At 39.5% G+C, this 19,436-nt stretch overlaps 1 protein-coding gene across 9 annotated transcripts; it reads left to right on the top strand.

Annotated features, from left to right (window-relative positions):
* The first annotated feature begins 502 nt into the window (after nt 1-502).
* PAPOLG (poly(A) polymerase gamma) lies at nt 503-19,162 on the top strand. 9 transcript variants are annotated; one of them, XM_017745307.1, is made up of 23 exons: nt 503-589; nt 2,816-2,974; nt 3,066-3,132; nt 3,759-3,840; nt 3,924-4,033; nt 4,610-4,663; nt 5,764-5,875; nt 6,753-6,842; nt 7,421-7,559; nt 7,700-7,772; nt 7,855-7,975; nt 8,265-8,349; nt 8,643-8,696; nt 10,210-10,329; nt 10,542-10,651; nt 12,487-12,608; nt 12,696-12,865; nt 13,780-13,868; nt 13,946-14,184; nt 15,080-15,151; nt 15,747-15,800; nt 16,505-16,599; nt 18,911-19,162. In XM_017745307.1, exons 1-23 carry the CDS (start codon nt 582-584, stop codon nt 18,969-18,971), a joined length of 2,286 nt encoding a protein of 761 aa, XP_017600796.1. In that variant the 5' UTR covers nt 503-581; the 3' UTR covers nt 18,972-19,162. The 9 variants fall into 9 exon arrangements, with proteins under 9 accessions (XP_017600796.1, XP_017600798.1, XP_017600795.1 ...); XM_017745309.1 differs by having other exon boundaries at nt 503-640; nt 13,946-14,016; XM_017745306.1 differs by having other exon boundaries at nt 503-640.
* The last annotated feature ends 274 nt before the right edge of the window (nt 19,163-19,436 follow it).

Raw genomic sequence — 19,436 nt, 5'->3', positions numbered from 1 at the left:
TACGGGAGTTGAGGGGCAGGCAGGTGCGATGCGGGATCCCCTCATGCCGGGGACCAGCCCAGCCTCGGCGGATCGGTCAGCGCCACGGGGAAGGAGTACCCTCCTCGGGGCAGGAATACACGACACGGGCAAGGAACAGCCTCCCCGGGACGTGCTGCGCGCTCCCGGCGGCGAGACAATTGAAACACAGTAAATGTGAGCCTTATTGCAGAGCTGGCACAGGTGATTTCCAGGCATGTTGTTTATACTGAGACAATTCCATCTCCTCCGTACTTGTGCCAGCTTGCATCCAGAGACCTGCTGAAATTTCTGGCATTTCTTCCTTTCAATGAGAACAGTAGGGGAGGGCTTGGAGGAACCTTGTCATCCTCTCCGTCTCCTGCTATAAATTCACTTGAACTGTCACCAGTTTGTTTTTCCTTTCCCTCAGCCAATGTAAAACTCCATCGTCACCTTGCCCCCTGCCTATGTGTGCTTGTCACAGATTAGCAGTGTTTGCTCAACCCTGCGGAGAAGTGACTCTGAGCCTCGGGGACAGGGAAACTTGACCTGGCAGCAGCTGCCCGCGGGCTCCGCGCAGCATGAGCTGGTGCGGCAGCGGTGAAGGGTGGAGTTGGGCTCCCTTCGTTGAAGGTCCCAGGTGGTGGGGTTTTTCCTCCTTCCTTGTTTTTCCTGGTTTCTGCTATTGACTGTGATGGCTCAGGAGCTGATTTCTGGTCGTTCTACCCCGCACCGATAGCTGAAAGCAGCGCCCTGAGGCACATGGCGTGAACTTACCCTTCGACTCTTGGTGTGTGTGGGAGACACGCCTTGCAGCTTTTGGAAGCTGTAAAGGAGGGGCAAAACCTGGAATAAATCCCTTTAGGTTGGCTTTTTGTGTAAAAGTATGATTTACTAGAGCAGACACATCTTGGAGGTGTTTGCTGTGGTGCACAGGTTGTGGCAAGATTTGGCGAAATATTAAACTGCAGCATGATTAAACAGAAGGCTGATGGGTGAACGTCAGCCGTATGTGTTAGGATCCATAAGAACCCTTAATTGTATATGCTTGAGAGAGCAAAGTAAGACTTTACTTATTTTTTATTCCAAAAGGACAACAAATTCTATGGAGTTTCACTCAGTGAAACTTCCCCGGTGCTGTTTCCCTCACCTCTTAAGTTGTGAAGTCAAACTATCAGTAATACGTATAAGCAACTGGAAAATATCTACTGTTGACTAGAATAATTTTATATGAATAATAATTATTTAATAAATATATTCGATGCTAATAATATTAGGTTTATCTAATTGATACTGTGCTTTACGTCAATCTCCAGTTATATTATCTGTAGGCAGAATGAGGCAATGAAAGGCAGGTGGTGCCTTCTTGGACCTTGGAAAGCTCTTAAATGCTGGTGTAGTCTAAATCCTGTTCTTGTTTTGTGCAAACTTTATGAAGTGCAAGTTGTGCAATGCAAGCAATGCATAAAACATGGAAGCAGTTGCTGCTGTAGGTGTTTTAATTTAGTTGTAATGCACACCAACTAAGTACAGGCTTTCCTCCTGTATTTGTTATGAAAATTATATCATAGGAAAGAAAATATTCATTATGAACATTTTTATTTATGAAGTGGAAATTGTCAATGTCTATAAACAAGGCAAATTAGGTCAAGACCTAGTTATGCTTGTAAGTAAACAGATGTTCTGACTGGGACACCAGTTGATAGGACTACAGTCCTAATACCTGCCCCCAGCTTTTTGGAAAGCACAGAGAAAAAGGTTTGAAAAATGGGCTTGGAGAGAGGAAGGGGGGGAAACCCCTAGGTGACTACAAGTTCTGTGTGTTGTTGCATAAAGATACTTAAAGAGAGGGAGTAAAGGCACCAATTAGAAATGAGGAGCTGTGTAATAAGCTTCTTGTTTTTTTAAATCAAGTGGTGAAGCTGGCCTTTGAGCATTTCCCAGTCTTGTTCCAGCCAGAATGGGTCAGGTACCTTAAATAGGTATAAACATCTCTCGCCTAACCCAGCTAATCTTTGAAGTTGTACATGTGTGAAGGAGGAAAATATCCAGCTTAAATAATGGCACGATCACTCCCTTGAGCCTTAGGGTCTGGATCCGGACCCTGACAAGCGTGATGAGACCTTCTGGGGTGTCTCCCGCTTTTGCTCCTGGTGTTTCTGTAGAGACCCTTGATGTATTAAGCACCATTCTTACCTCCTGGCCCACTCCTTTCTCTCTCCTGGTTTCAGCTGATAATGCAAAATAAGGTGCTTTTTCTCCATTTCCCCCTTTTTAAAGCCAGGGGTTTATTTAATAATATGTTGAATTTATTGCATCAACTCTATTTAACAGACCTATATGCCTTTACAATAAACTATAATGCCCTTCCTGAATCAGTAGAAACCTAACAAAAACATTTAATTAAAACGAGTTTAATTGTTGTGTTTGGTGCTAGCAGGAAACCGTTGCAAGTATCCTTAAACTTAAACTGAAATGTCCAAAACTGTCCGTAGGGTTGTCCTTGGTGGGTTTCAAACCTTTTTATTTCCCAGTGATTAGTTTTGATGGGCTAGAGCAATGCAAATAAATTGTGTTAAGATGGCAGCAACTTGGATCATTTCTTACATCCATAAATGCTTTTTTTTTTAAAGTAGTTGTGACTTCTAAGTGAGGTCAAGTCATCTAAAAATGATAAGCGAGATTTTTTTTTTTTTCTCCTTTCTGTTAACAGTGGGTAAAAAAAGCAGAAATGGATTTGTAAAGTGTAAGCTAAAGTGTTTCTATCTAATAAGATTTTTTTCTCGTGTGTACTCATTCCTTTATTTTCTCCCAGTACTTCCAGGCAGCAGAACCAGCCTCAAGGGCACTATGGACTTACCTCTCCAATTAGCTTGGCTCCTCCTACCGATAAAGATCACATTCATACTCAGAAGCTGATTGAAGCAATGAAGCCATTTGGGGTGTTTGAGGATCAGGAAGAACTCTTTCACAGGTATAACGAGACTAAAATTTGTTAACCTCTTGGGGGTTTTTTGGTTTGGTTTTTTCTTTTAGAGCAAACTTAGCATGGGTTTTCTTTACAGGACAACTGTTCTTGGTAAACTTAATAACTTTGTCAGAGAATGGATTTCAGAACTTGCCGAGAGCAAGGTAAGAGGTTTTTTTTGTTTTTATCAAAACAGCTGAAGCCTTTTGATTTAAAAGCTCTGCTACTGGGATCTGTGCTAAAGTTCAACTATTCTTAAGAATTGAGTAGAGCTGTAGTAACTCCCATTGGAATAAGTTATAAAAGATACTTCAAGGTCTCAGAGTCTTCGGGGAGCTGAATAAATTCCTGCATTGGCTCAATCAGTTTACTTGCAGCTGTTAACAACGCCAAAACAAGGCATCGTGGATGAGAAAGATGGTAAGATTGGCACTAATCTTGCCCCAAACAGCCTACAGCATTCAGTCTAGTTTGAAATTATTACTCTAGACATGCCTTTTGAATGGCTCTTAGGTTGTGTTAATTTATGTGCCTCTGCTGCAGGGAAGGCTAATAATAGGTCTTAATTTGTATAAATTAATAAAAGTACTGCAACATCACCTATAATCTTTTTTTGGAGTTGCAAGCTCAATTTATTTCAGAAAAACAGTATCAACCTAGTAAACTGAAATATATGGGAGTGAGAAGACATTGCTCATGCAGGCTGCTACAGTTTTCCTAAATAACTTACATGCAACTTAAACTTGCACAGAGGACAATGCGCATCTTAAACTCTCTCTTCTACCCACAGAATCTTCCCCCTTCAATAACAGAACAAGTTGGTGGCAAAATATTTACATTTGGTTCCTACAGGCTTGGAGTACACACCAAAGGTAGTACTTTCAGTGTCTGGTCATAGTTCTGATGGTGGAAAGTGATTTCCGACAGTAAGAGGAGAAACGGAATCTCGTTGCAGGTTCTGACATAGATGCCCTTTGTGTTGCTCCCAGTCATGTGGAAAGGTCGGATTTCTTTCAGTCATTCTTTGAAAAACTGAAGAATCTAGAGGAAGTAAAAAACTTAAGAGTGAGTAAACTCTGCTTGATAGATGTGTACATTTTACAGTAAGAATATTCATGTAAAAGACTTGAGTTGGTAGTGAATGTCTTACAAGCCAAAATTAAATCAGTTTTGAGTACCCTCTAAAATACTGGTTTATGCAGCATGAAAATGTTGATGTCCAGCTCTCTCTGTCCTTGCCCCAGTGACTACATCACGTCAGAGTTTTTGTGGTCCCTCTCCCCCCCACTATGGTTTCAGAATGAGTCAGCTGTATCAAAAAGCAAGATTTTCCCTCCAAGCTATGCTTTCATCTTGGATGTAGTAGGGGGCTTACAACCACTGCGACTGGTGGTTTGTTGTGCACTGACTGTTGGTTACAATGCACAATTAGCCTCTGAATCTCTTGCCTAAATAACTTTTTAATAAAATCTAGTCTTAGGACCATAATTCTGCTTGAGAGTTATTAGCATTTTTTGTCTTTGGAAGGAACTCAGTCTTTATACTGAGTAATTTAGTGTAAATTCTGTATTTTATCATAGTATAGGAAAAGCTTTAAAGTAGCAAAAGGATGTCTTATTACAGATATCCTCTCCTTCACAGGCCATTGAGGATGCATATGTACCAGTTATCAAATTTGAGTTTGATGGCATTGAGGTAAGAATTTTAATTTCTATTTGGGTTTTCTTTCCCTTTAAGTGAGATGTTTTTCTTTCTTGCTTTGGAGTAGGATTAACTTTTTCGGGGACTTATGATCGTGCTCTTTTATGAGATTATTGGTGTGTTGCAGCATATTTAGGAAACTGTAATTAAACAGCCTGACCACGACATATCCCAGAAGAAGTAAAATGGGATCTTCTAGGAAAATAAGCCCCTAGGTAGCCTGGCAAGCGTGGGAACATGAGGGACATCTTTTTTTAAACCCATGCTGCAGACCAGGGTAGCCTACTTGGATAGCATTTATCTCCCAAGGATGTGCAGAGTGGGAGTAGAGGCAGTGTCCTTGCTAACTCCCCTGAGCTCTGACAGAGCTCCCTTTCTGCAGGGGGTGTTCATGTTGTGGTTCACTGCATGAATCACCTGATGTTTTGTTGCAAATCAAAAACGAAGTGCTTGTGAGACAAACAACATGGAAAATGAAAAGTAAAAGTACTCATTTGACTCCTGCCTCAGCTTGTCAGCTGCAGGAATCCTTCTATCTGGAATACATTTCATGTAGATTATAAATACCTACTTGCTGTAATACCTAAGCAAGTTACTGCCTGGTATTACTATCATGGAGACACTTATTCAATGACCTCCCTGTGGCCTTTATCTGCTACAGACATTCACAGAATAATTGTCTTGCCTCAGACTGTGCCAAAAACCAGATGCTTAAGGCCTTACAGCATAAAGAAAATGCTTTCTCATTTGCTGAAGTATAGTTGAGGTGATTTAAATTTATGTCTTAATGTCATGGTTAATTTAAAATTTCATTTTAATAGGAATTCTAAGTTTAGAGTAATTTTTCCAGCGTTCAAAAAAACCCCTTCCTTTCCTTAGCTTAAAAAAAAAAAAAAGAGGTGGTTTTGTAAATAAATAGGGAACTTAGAGTAGTTTTCTTGTTTTCTGTCAAATAAATATCTGTGGTCACATAATTCTAAATACGAATGTTAACCACTCCTTTTAGAGCTGAAACTCTAAATGTCCTTCACTAGTGTCCTGTTTGCAAACAGTGCTGCATTGTAAGTCATGGTTGAAACTTTTTTCTCTTGAAGATTGATCTCGTGTTTGCAAAGCTGTCTTTGCCAACAGTTTCCGATGATCTCGATCTCAGGGATGACTCGTGCCTCAAAAGCCTGGATATAAGATGCATACGGAGCTTAAATGGTGAGCATGTTCTGCACACCTTTAAAAAGACATTGAAATTGGCATAGAATGCACATTGCACAACCAACATTTCTGTGCAAGGTGCAGAAATTGATCTCCTGTGTACCTCAGTTCTGAGGAGGCGACCAGAGGGCCTAAATTTAGATATTTCAAGGAGTTGTGTGTTTACATAGACTTGTGTTTCATGTTTGTTTGATTGGTTTGTGAGCAGTGCTCCAGTTTGCCTCAGAAACTCTGATGACTAAGTAGGGCAGTTGATAAGAATGTATGAATGATAAAGAGGGTAGTTCATAAAAAAAAAGGAATTGAAATACCTGACGTCCGACTGGCTTGCTGTTTAACACCGATTGGTTTAATGGCTGTCAAAAGAAACCTAGCTTTTGGAATCACAGAATATTTAGGGTTGGAAGGGACCTCTGGAGATCATCCAGTTCAATCCCCCAGCTTAGGCACAGTCATCTGGAGCAGCTGACCCAGGAATGTACCCAGGTGGGTTTTGTGTCCCTCCAGACAGGGATATTTCACAACCTCCCATGGCAGCCTGTTCCAGCGCTCTGCCACCCTTCAATGGAAAGTTCTTTGTGCTGAGGTGGAACTTCTGGTGTTTTAGTTTATGGCCAACACATCCTGTAGAGAGGCTTTATTTAAAAGTTTTTAGTTGTAGTCTAAACTGTGAAAAGGCTGTTGAGGGCACCAGTTACCTAAAGTGATGCTGAATGTTATGTGTAGTCTATAATTTTTAAGGTAATACAAAGCAAGTAATCCAAACTTGTTTTCCTAGACTTGAACCATAAGCTGTAAGCTGTTGATCCTATATAAGATCACCTGACTTGTACCTGCTACCGGGAACTTCTGTAGTTCACCTTTTGTCTTGCAGGCAGCAGGGTTACAGATGAAATACTGCGCCTGGTGCCCAATCTGGAGAACTTCCGGCTCACGCTCCGTGCCGTTAAACTGTGGGCAAAACGTGAGTGATGGGATGGTTTGGGATCTTTTAACTTTTCAGAGGCACCTCATGCTCGCTATCGGATGTACCGCAGCTTTGGATTGCTATTTAAATGGCAGTTGTTATATCAAAACCCTTTTAGTTCGTGGTATGTCCATGTGGTAAATTCCATGTGTTTTTTAGTGGGCATGGAGTTTGGAGAAGAGGGGAGTGCTTATGAGACAGGGCGCTGCATTGTTTGTCAGGAACCTGACTAAAAATAATAAAAATTCCCAATTAAGTGTAAAAGGAATAAGAAAATCCCGTTTGCCTATGTGGCCAGAGCAAGTACTAGAAGAATGGCAGAACTTTTCTCTTAAGGAGAACTGGAGTGAAGCAGTAGGTGTAGCAGCACAAGCAAGTTTCACAGTAGCAATATTTTGGGAAGTGGTGTTGTACTGATTCTTTTTCTCATCACTATAAGGACCAGCAATTTTGGCCCCACTGCACTGCAAAAATAAATGACATTGAGGCTGAAATATATTAAGTATTCTATAGATAGTGCAGCTGGTGCTGTGAATTTGAAAGACCATAGACTAACTGCATGGTATCCATTCTAGGACGTGGTGTTTACTCCAACATCATGGGATTTCTTGGTGGAGTCTCCTGGGCAATGCTGGTAGCAAGAATATGTCAACTCTACCCGAATGCTTTGGCCTCTACTCTTGTTAACAAGTTCTTCTTGATTTTTTCAAAATGGTAAGAGCTGTTTATTTTAATTTTCATCAAGAAATAACACTTGTAATTATATAAAGATGTACATTGACAGCATCCTGTGCAGCCCTGAATTCAGAGCAGATCTTAACGCAGACACTTAATTACTGCCTTGTCTTCTCTAGGGATTGGCCCAAGCCAGTATTGCTGAAACGTCTTGAAGAGAGCTTTCTTAACTTACCTGTCTGGGATCCTAGGGTAGGTAGCCATTGAATTCAGAAGCCTTAAAACTTTCTTCTGACCTAAACTGGTGCTAAACAAAGCTGTTGTAACCTCGTAGGTGAACCCATCAGACCGGTACCACGTGATGCCCATCATCACCCCGGCCTATCCACAGCAGAACTCCACGTACAATGTGTCTGTGTCAACACGAGCAGTCATGGTAGAGGAGTTCCAACGTGGTAAAGTGCATTCTGTGCTTATTAACTGATTAAACAGTCTAATTCTTGCTCTATGAAACCACCTTATCTGAATTAGTTTTGTGCAGTGAGGTGTTCTAGTAATAAGATTTCTCTGGGAAATACGCCTGTTGCAGGCAATAAGGGACCAGTTTTCCAATAAGCTGTTGTAGATCTGCATTGTGTCAAGGGAATTCCTGCTTTTTGTTCTGTCAGTTACTGTTACAATCTTCTAAAGTTTGTCATGGTAATCTTTAAAAAGTAGTAATAAGATTTTCAACCATATTTGTAGGTCTTGAAGTTACTGATGAAATTCTCAAAGGAAAATCAGACTGGTCAAAGCTCTTTGAACCACTGAACTTCTTTCAGAAGTACAAGTATGTATGAAATCTGTTTTCTGAACTTGAAATTATTTACTTAGTGGTTAGCATAATGAGTTTTAACTTGGGGCCTAAATCGAATATTGTATTGATATATTTCAGTTTGGGGTTTTTTTTTTTAAAGAAACTGGAGGGGGTCACAGAAATTTTGGTACGTATAAGCATAGGGAACATAGGAAAAACTGTCTCATGCCACTCATACAATTTTTCCTACCAAAAATAATCATCTGAAATTTAGAATATAGAATAAAGTTTTGTGCTAGTGTATTCATTTTCCTTTCTTCTTCTAGACATTACATTGTGCTGACTGCCAGTGCCTTTACAGAAGAGCACCACTTAAACTGGTAAGCCTCGCTTTAAACGTGGGTCCAATGCAAAACTGAAACTCAATTCAATGTTGTACCATATTTTTGTTAACTGTATTAACAAATAAAGTCTGTAAGTATGCAACTAGGCATGGAATACACCCCCTTCCCTCCCTGCTTTGAAGACCACTGTTACAGAGCCTTAGACTTGATTTCATAAAGAGTTTAGTATTTAAGGACTAGGTTGCACTCAGTGCTAGATTGCACTGGTGTGTAGTCAGCCCATTCCAGACCTACTTTTCTTCAATGAAGGGAGGTATGCCAATAATTACTTACTTAACCTATGCGAATGTGCTGACTCACTGTGAATTTTGAAATAAGGGGAAATAGTGAGGAATTAGGCACTGTAATGCGTGTTTATTGACTTTCCAGTGGGTTTCTTTGCTGAGAAATGAGTACTTTGCTTGTTTTGCTCAAGTAAGCAAACTCGCTGTAACAGACCCCCATTCTGAGGGCACCTTAGTTTTGCTTCAAAGTTTGGCTTGTGCTTTAAGTTAGATAATTCTTGTGCCATCTCTAAAAAACAGCTTAATGTTTAAAAATAGTTTTAATACGTAATACCTTTTATCTGAACTTTCTAATATATCCACTTAAAAACCTTATCAGCTACAGCTTGATATCAGTCACAGTTGTGTACAACAAGGAGCATGGGCAGAGGGCCAATTAATTTTTCATATGAAATGTTCTTGAGTGAACAAATCTTACTGTACCTCACAATAAAGACAAGGAAAATTCTAGCTCTGGTAAGAGCTGATGTTTTTGTAGTGACAGAAACAGAGGCAAATTTTCCAGTTTTGCAGCTGGGATAAACAATAAAGCAGAAGATAAATTTGTTCAGTTTATTTTAAGAAAAAGTTTAGTTCACCAGTTCTTGGGTGGATTTGGGAATAGATAGCACATCTGTGTTATTTCAATGTAAGATACTTTTGAAGAACATACAGATTTCTGACTGCTTTTAAAGTTAGCAGAGTTTTAGGTAGAAGGCTGAAATGCCACTACTTTATTGAAATTAAAGCTCTCATGGTGATGATTCATTTCTTAGGGAAGTTTCTGATGGGACTGTTGACTAGATCATTTGTTCATTAAAATAACTCTATTTTTCCATTTTCACTGATCAATCTACAGGAAAAATTGCATCGTGGTGTGCTTGAGCCTTTTCAAAACCACTCTTCTTGATCCGTGTGGCAAAAAGGAGTTTTGCTGCACCCCAGAGGTGCTGAGATCTGCTCCTTGTTATTTTCATCATAGGTTATAGGTGGAAGTGTTGTATCTGAACTGTTCAGAGTACATGTAAAACTTACTTATCTCTGTCTTTAGAAACAAAAGCACAGATGTCACTGGAAACATCTCAAATTACAGTGTGTGTGTGTGATACAAAGATCTAGTATGAAACTTGGTACTTATTGATTGGTTAACACTCTATTACAAAAAGACATCTAACTGATGTGCTGGGTCCAGTTAAAATTAATAAAATACCTCTTGTTCTTATTAGGATTGGCCTCGTTGAGTCTAAAATCCGTGTGCTGGTTGGAAACTTGGAAAGGAATGAATTTATAACTATTGCACATGTGCAGCCACAGTCTTTCCCTGGCAACAAAGATCTCTATAAACAGTGAGTTTTGTTATTTTTCTGAAGTACAGTAGGTGCTCTAACAGGCAGGGTCCTGAGCATGGAAGATCTTTTTAAAGAAGGGAGAACGTCAGGAAGAAGTACTCTGAGAATTTAAGTCTGGGATGGCTCTAAACTAAACAAGTAAAATATACTAGAGTCCAAATCACTGGTATCTGTGCCTAACTAAGGTTTGTGAATCTGTATTTTTTTAGGAGTGGATATGTATCAATGTGGTTTCTTGGCCTTGTATTTAAGAAAGCAGAAAGTGCAGTAAAGACTAATGTTGATCTAACACATGGGATACAGTCGTTCACTGATACAGGTAAGGCTCTATTTTTGCTCTAGACTTGCAGGGTTTAGTTCTTTTTATTCCAGTGGAAATTGCTTCACGAAGTGAATTGTGCTTCCTTCTGTTACTAGATATCCCTGTAGATAGCAACATAAAAAGATTAGCTTGAAAAACAGGTTGTGTTGACACTTTCTCAAAGTGAGGCCATCTTGAAACAGAAGTGTGTTACAGTCATACACCATGTACCATATGCGAGATAAGGGTTCTGTAGCTCATAGTGTAAAGACTCCCAAAGGAGCTGCATCTTCTGTAGGGGACAGTCAGATGTGAAGCCCAGAGATGCCCATTTGCTGGGATAGCTATACTTGTCAAACAGTAGTCAGCTGCTGAACTGTGAAAGTGGGAATTGACTGTGTCAAGCTCTGAAATGAGTTGTTGATGGTATTTTTCCAAGACAGTTTGTGTATAAGATGATCCTAGAACTGTGAAGGTCACTGGGTTGTCATATTTTAATTACATGCAGTCTTGCATGTAAGTTTTCATGTTCATAGTCTGATACTACTTTTGATAGATGTAGATATAAATTAATATTGCAAGTGTTGTTAGATAATGCTACAATAATAAGGAAACCAGGCTATTCTTCTGAAGTGACAAGTGTGTTTGGACAAGGAGTTCTAAACAGTGAAATCCTCTGTTGGAGTTTATCCGTATTAGCAGCATGATGACCTGTGTGTTATCTTGCTCAAACAACAAGTAAATGCAGTAAAACCTGACCTTCTAAGTTCATGCTTGGGATATGAGAAAAGCACAGAAAAATGCATCAAAACTCTTGTCTGAGTTACAAGCTCAAGGTGGGGTGATTTCCTCAGACTCGCACTGTTATCTGTGCGTGCACATTACATCCAGTGGCAAATGTAAATTATGTTAATGAGATTTACGTGCTGCTAAGAGGCCGGAACTAATGGTAGATCCTTTATGCACAAAAATTGTTAGTATGGCTCTGTGCTCTTACTTCAGCGAAGCACAGCCTATGGTATTGGTTGGATAGAGGACTTGAATCCAGAGAGAATTGAACAGAAAAGCTATTCCTTGAGAGGTGTGAAAACCTTTTGCAGCTGTAGGGATGACCAGTAGCTCTGTGCTAGAGAGCTGTTATCATGTGCCTTGACTTTGAGGGAATAATTTTAAAGGGCAAAGACTACTTTCAAACTGATGAGCTCAAGGATAGAAGACTCAGTTTGGAGGGCTTTTGTTCAGTGAACTTTATTTCCCTTTTATGTACAAACATTATTGAATTTCCTTAGAAGTAACTGTCCATATTGGTGTGTATGTTCTTGTCTGTGCTTTTATTTCATGTCTGGTCTCCTGTAGAAAGCCTTTTAATTGCATGTCCTTGCTTTGATTCCCACTCTGCATGTTAGTAAGCTGACTTTCCAGTTACGTTCATGATAGGCCAGTTAGATAAGCTTATCTAAATGTGACTTAATTCTGTAGTAACTGTTGTGCTGCTATAGCAGTTTTCAGTTGCACGAAATGCTGCTCGCAGGCAGTTGAGAAAAACCTGTTTAAATTGTAGCAAGTCTGTTAAAGCAGATGTCCCTAAAATCCAGTCTTGCTTCCTCAGACAGAGAGAATTTATAAACGAGTATTTGAACTCAAATAGCTGTTGTGGGTGGTCTGTAGTGAATGTGAAAGGGGTATCATAGGTCACATTCATCCTCTTGTGAGTTTTGGGAGTTTTATGTTCACTTAGGCTGGGAATTCTTCATGTGGGCTGGGCAGACATGTTCCTAAAGGAACCATCTGTAACTTTGACAAGTACTAAGGCAAACATCCCCACTAAGCTACAGCACTGTGTTTGATGTCAGTTTACAGGCAGGCCAGTGCCCTCAACATCCTAAAGGAAGGTATGAAGATTGAGGCAACTTACGTGAAGAGAAAGCAACTCCATTATTTTTTGCCAGCAGGAACCTTACAGAAAAGAAAGAAGGTATAATAAAAATTCAGCTCTTCTGGTAATTTTTAATAAAACCTTTAATAATTACTTGAAGACTTTATTTTTTCACTGTCGTTTCAGCAAAGGGTGTCAGATATTAGTCAAAATAATAGTGGACTTCAGTGCAAAAGGTCTTCTTTAGGTGAAAGCTGTTCGGATGGTTCCAAAGATAGAGATTCCAGAACACCCTCTAATTCCTCTTCGTTAAATAAGATATCTAAGTTGGACATCTCTACAGCAGAGACAGAAAGGTTAGTGCCATAACCTTGGAACTGTGGAGAAGCTGCTCTTAACCGACTCACAATGTAAATGAAGTCTAGGATTTCTTGTTTGAATCTGTGTGGATCATAAACATGTGGAGAGCTCTAAGAGCTTCAGGAACAAAGCTGGAATCTCTATTGGGCACATGGTAGGAGACCAGGTTAAAGGAATTCTTGAAAAAACGAAATGTCCATGAACACATAGGTAGGAAGAATTTGATACCAGGGAAATTATTTAGTCTTGAAGATAAATCTTCATAGGTTAGCGTGTAACTTGAAGCTGGAGTATTTTATGTGCAAGTAACTGTTCTTTCTAACAAAAAGTTGATGCCAAGTAGGTTGAGTTCTAATGAAGTACTGATCTTGGTCCCAGAAACACTAGAGCCGCTGCTGACGTAGCGGTGTGGTGTGAGAACTCAGGCAGTAAAAGTGTCTGTCACTTCCTGGGAAGTCTCTTTATCCCTAAGCTACTCCCGAAGCACAGGAAGAATATGTAATCTTGAGGGTAATTGCCCTGTCCTACCAAATGTGTGATACCTGCTCTGTTCAGACTGTTTGATACTGTAGGAGTCACATGAAAAAAAAAAAACAACAAAAAATTGTGTGCACATCTGGGTAGAGCAGAGTGGTTCAAAGCAGCACAGTGTGCTGGGTAGGCTACTAATCTGGGAAAATATATCAGGACATAAAAGCTCAGTAAAGAAAATGCTTGAGTTTAAATCTGCAGTCTGAAATTCAGCAAAATGATGGTCTTGTGCTATGTTGCCTGGGAGGTTGTGTTGTTTACTAGAGCTCTGACAATGAGCTAAGGAGGTCGATGTTTGTCTTGCATGCACTTTCTGGAAATGACATATACAGTATTTTACAAACTAGCATTTTATAACTCTAGTGTTTGACTTTTATAGAAATGTTGCATGTCAGAGTTGTAGTGGTGCCAACAGTGTAGCTGAGCCATCAACGTCTAAGGGACTTTGCATTCCTGTGACTGATCCAAGTATGTATTTGAAGTGGTAGGTGGAATGTGGTTTTAAATTTCGTGGCCAAACTCTAAAAGCCAGGTGTCTCCTACAGAAATGGAGGCTACAGTTGCACTAAGAGCATCGGGACCTCCAATTGGTTGCACCATTCCAGGATATAACACGGTTTGTCAACTCAGAACGTGTTTTGTGCAAGGACAGCATAAATTAAGTGGGACTCTAATCACGGATCCTAAGAATGCTTCACCTAAGCAACATTATTCACCAACCTTTAAAGTATCTCGTCCACCTACATCGGGAGAATGCCCCCAAAAAGCCATAGATGGAGAAAAGGCAAGAAGGGGGGGGCTAGGCCAAGGAGGGTTTGAAGTAGTACTAATTACTGTTGTGGAACAAATGAAATAACTGAAAAGAAATGCATTTACACATCCCCAAAGGATTTGGGAATCTAAATTTAAACATATCTAGTTGTACTAGAATGTAGATGTGAGAAATTGTAATCAATATAATGTATAACTATTAAACAACATATTTTCAGGATCTGGCACTTAGGGACTGCTTCTCATCTGGTGCCAAGGTCTCTAAATACTGCTGTACTTATCTGTCACTGCAGTGACCAATTGCTGAATGAACTGTCTCATCTGGAAGCAGTTCTTAATTCAGAAAAAAATCATATTCAAATGAAGAACATATGAATCTTGTAACTGTACAAGTATGAGTTAATCTGTTTCTGGCAGATGCTTTTTGAATGCCTTTTGACAGTTTTGCTGCTTTAAAAGTCAGCAGCCTACTCAACAGGTCATTACTTCTGAAATGGTAGTGTGGAGTTGCTTGTTAAATCTTGGTTTTGTGGAACTCTTAGATTAATATTTCATTTGTTTTATTGCTACATGTAAATCTCCCTAAATAGCTGTTCTTGGAGCTTGACCTGTGGTTTGAGGCACAAGCAAAGAACAACTAGAAAAAGAACCCTCAGTTTTGACACTTGTAAAAGAATCATCTTGTAGAACTGTTATGTAGTACTGAATATTGCAAGTACAGATTTCAAGGTTTGGGTAGTAGGACTTCTTCAGAGGCTTGACATTCCTGTGGGGTAATGGTGGACTTGTATAAATATTCTTTTAAGAATGGCCCCTAATACATTTAATGTGTTGACTGGAAGCTGTACCCAAATAAGAAGGGAATTTTAGCACAGCAATTATTTTGAGTGTGTATTTTGTTCCTCCAGCTAAACGTGTGGGACTCCGATTTCACAGAAAGCGGATGCCCTCAAGATGGGAGGAAGAGAGCCACAAAAAATGTAATTTTAAGTGATTTTTCTCAGTGGACTAACTGAAAAGCTGAATAGTTTAGTACCTAGACTGCCTCACATAAATACTCTGCATGTTTACTGATGGAAACAAAAATACACTTTTTAGTTTAGCTTATTTCAGTCCTCATTCCTCAAATATTACACTGGTATGACCTATCTTCTAAATGTTTGATTTGGTAGTGTCTAATTCCTTGCATGCTTGAAATAATACTGAATTTTCTTTCTTTGAATTTTCTTTTTAAAACTACTTGTTTCACTGATATAAATTAAAACTGCTATAAAGACCAAAGCATTTGACCTCTCAAAGGGAAGATAAAGAGCTTTGCTATTCATGTAGCTTGTTACTGAGGCATAAACTCTTGAGGGCACACCCTCAAATCAAGATGAGATCTTGTTGGTCAAGGTTGAAATACCTGAACCACTGTCTGTGGTTTTAGGGCTTCAGGATACCTAAACCGACCCTCCACGGGGTGGAGGTTGTTAATGCATGTGTGATTTTAAGGTATCCTAGCTGCCAGAACTTGCTGCCTCTCAGTCAGGAGCCTGGCAATACTGCCTAACAAATTCCTTCTGGCTTTTTTAGGGTGTCCTTGATGGAAAATCCATGCAGATTCCAGTGATCACATCAAGATCACAGGTATTTATTGTGCTTTTGTGTTTGTAGGTAAAGCAGAGCTAGCATTTTCATTTTATGTAAGATTTATATACCATTAAACTTGGTAGTTTGAAGATTAGTAAGGTTTTGCCTGTTGTGCTTCCAACAAATTAAATAACTGAATGACCTTCACAAAACTAAAGCCAAAGTTTCCAAGTTTTGAACTTGAAAAAACATGTTTCTGTGCTCTCAGAAACGGCCAGTTTGTCCTGCTTTGGTTCTCTTGTACTGTTATCAGTGCTTGTATACTGGTTTCTGTGATGAGACATGGAAGCTTTGAAGTCTATAGGTGACTTTAACTGCTGTGTGTCCTGTAAAATGTTGCGAAATTGAGGGCTGTAAGACTGGAAGTGATCCAGACAGTAGAGACTCTGTTTTCCTGATCCATGGATCTGAACAAAATCTTTCTTTACTGTGCTGTTGAGCAACTCACAGCTAATTTCCAACCCTCCCCCCCAATCAGGGATATACTTGTCTCAGTTCATGCAAGAGAACTGTGCAGAGGGGAAAATGCTCTTCCTCTGCATATGGTGGTAGTTAAACAAGTGGTGTGGTAAAAAAAAAATCTTCTCTGAAAATGGGTCTGGGCTCTGCTGCTACTTTTGAATTAATGAATTTAAATTAATTCATTAATTAATCAAAAAATTCTTTTTTCTTTTTTTCTTTGGCCTGTTTGTGTGTTATAGAGGCTTTCCAGTAAAGAGCTGCCAGATTCTTCATCTCCTGTTCCAACGAATAGCATTCGTATTATTAAAAGATCCATCAAACTTACCCTTAATGGGTAAGTGGTTGATCTCCAGGTGAAGAGGATAATCACTTGTTACCAGTCCTTATTCTGAATGTGTGTTGTAGTTACTAACAAAGGTAGAAGGTTACTGTGGCTGTACTGTAACTGACCAGTTAAAATCATGGTCTTATTTTTATTCTGTTGTTAGATGCTTGCTTCCTTTTGAACTATTCTTTGCATGGGCTTGTAACAGTTACCTTTATGAGTTTTTAAGAAGTCTAAATTGCCACCAGCTGAAGCAGCTGCTAAAACCAACCTGTCCTGTGCCTTGGATTCAAAATGTATATCATCAGGGTTAATTAGGTGCTGCAACCACATTCTGTTTTCAAGTGTTTATGAATGTGCCTGTATTCATCTGTGTTTGCCTAATTCATGTGCATATATTGTCCTTATCTCCAATTATTTTCCCATTTGGCACACACACTCCTGTGCATCTCTCACAATGGTGCTCAGCTTCCTTAGCTCGCAGCCTTCCACTGTCTTGCACAGCCATGCACTACACAGGTATTGCCTCCCATGGAGGCCCATAAATGATTTCAGTATTGAAGGAAATGCAGCAGAGGATGCTGCCAAGGTATGGAGATGGTAGACATGTCCTATGCTGTGTTGTCTGATACTTTTTTTTGTCTCAAGACTGCTCTCCAGCATGAGACTTGAGAGGTTTTTTGTGTCACTGGGTAGTAAAGCCCAACTCTGAACACACAGCTGAAGATGCATTGAAACACTGCAACAGCTGAGGCTGTCCTGACACTATTGCCCACCTGCAAGCTGTGTGCAGAAAGTGGTTTCAGAAAAACCTTGAGAGCTGTTCTAAATGCTTGTGTGAAAACCTGTAGTAGTCCTGAGTCTGGTTCTGTAAACTGATTACACTGCTTACCCAGCTAAGTGCATTAGGGGTTTTGGGGGGTGGGGAGAAATTCTGATCATATGAAACAAGTATTATGCTATTTCTCTATTGTAATTTCTTCATCATTTGGTGGTTTCATAAGTGAACTTGTAAGTTGTTTTTCCAGAGTATTTTTGTATGTACTGTAAAAAACTGTCTTCAAAGTGAAATTTAAAATCTTTAGTCTCTTTTTCTTTTTTTTTTTTTTTTTTTTTTAGTGCAGATGCAATCTGCTTGAAAAATCTAGACAACTAAACCAACTCTAAGGGATGGGAGGAAGGCAGTGCCAGAAAAAAGTGTTCTACAAAATGATAATGTCATAGAATCATTTAGGATGGAAAAAACCTTTAAGTTAGAGTCCAGCTGTAAATCTGACACTGCCAAGTGCACCACTAAACTGCCATGCTAGAGTAAATCTGAGGGGACCAGGAACACTGTTTTGCTTTCCTGCTTCTGGTGGATCTGGGGTTTGATTTAATGCCCTCTGAATTTTGCAGTTTGCAAACTGCATGACTCCGCTGAAGTCCCAGTATGATGTGTGGACAAAGATACCCCTGAATTGTTTTTAAATTAGTTGCTTGTCTTAAAGAGCAAATCTGAGCTCTGAACATCTTAAGTATCTACCTTTAGTGACAAGATTGAAGGACTGTAAAGAAATAAGAGGTGGTATCTGTCTTGTCATGTCTTAACTCTTTAGCATTCCCTCTGCTGCTACTATCCCAAACCTATGGAGAAAGCATGACTATATTTATCATAATCTACTTGATTTTTCCCTCACCCTCTGGTTTCCAGCTTGCTTCAGGTGCAATTTATCCCTTAGAAAATTTACCTTAGTGGGTTTGAGAGGCCTTATTCTTCCTTCTACCCTCCAAAACCCCCAAAACTTAGACTGCAAGGCTTTGATTTAGTCACAGGTTAAAGTTAAGAAAGAGTACCCATATTGCCTAAGTAGTTTTTAGCAGAACTACACCTTGGGTTTATAAAACAGTTGCCTCAGTTTTGTGACCTGTTCTAAAACAGTGGTACTCAAATATTGTCACTTCTGTGTACCAGTTAGAGTAGGTATTCAACTTCAGCACCTGTGTAAATACAAATCTGTCAAGAATTTGAAGGAACTAAAGCTGAAGTAGGCGATAAGATAAACAGCAAAGCGAATATGGGGAGTGTTTTGTAGTAGACTACAATCCTGTAATATTCCCATGCTTTTAAATTCTTCCACGTGAGTATTCCAAGACTGCTTAAGGGATGATTTTCCCATAGGCTTAATGTCAGTACATGCACTTCTGCAATTATTCTCAAATTAAACTAACGTCTTTAGTGCATATACCTTTACACAGATCATTTTATTTTACTTTTGCTTTGTGGTTACCTTCTCATTGCTCTTTTTTAAAACTTTTTTATTTTCCTCCTCACTCTTAGGGTTTTAAGAAGAATGTTCAGGGTTTTGAGAAGAACATTCAGGAAGAATTTAGGTTACTAGTTTCTCAGACTTGATCCATTGGTGAATTACACGTCTTATCTTAATGTATCTTGACATACAAGATGTCAAGTGTGATGTTAAGTGACGTCAGTGTTCTGGAGTTTCCCTGGATGTTGCAGAAGCTCGATGCTGCTCCAGGACTCTGCAGATTAGAATTCAGCTGTTTGTAAATAAAGTTCGAACGTATTCAACTTCAGTGTTCTCCTCTGTTAAAGGGATTGAAAGGGAAGTTACTCCTGCATAAGGACTCAGTGAGGGAGGCTCTTTGGTATCAGACTTCTTCCAAATGTTGCTGTTTTCTCTCTGCTTTCTTAGCTGGTTGCTGGGTGCGTGGCTTGAGATGAGGGACTCATGCTCAATCTCTTCCACGAGGAGCAACTCTATACTGAAATTGTCTGATTAGTAACTTTGACCAAGAAATTCCTTTGCAGGAATTAACATCTGTGGTTTTACTTGTTAGGTACA

Source organism: Corvus brachyrhynchos, unplaced genomic scaffold (genome assembly GCF_000691975.1).
Source record: "Corvus brachyrhynchos isolate BGI_N302 unplaced genomic scaffold, ASM69197v1 scaffold69, whole genome shotgun sequence".
Taxonomy (NCBI): Eukaryota; Metazoa; Chordata; class Aves; order Passeriformes; family Corvidae; genus Corvus; species Corvus brachyrhynchos.
This window is presented reverse-complemented; position numbering and strand designations above follow the sequence as displayed.

Coding starts and splice junctions, on each gene's coding strand:
- PAPOLG (XM_017745306.1), top strand. CDS start 582: ATGAGCTGGTGCGGCAGCGGTGAAGGGTGGAGTTGGGCTCCCTTCGTT. Junction 7,773..7,854: donor TACCTGTCTGGGATCCTAGG/GTAGGTAGCCAT, acceptor GTAACCTCGTAG/GTGAACCCATCAGACCGGTA. Junction 14,185..15,079: donor AAGCCATAGATGGAGAAAAG/GCAAGAAGGGGG, acceptor TTGTTCCTCCAG/CTAAACGTGTGGGACTCCGA.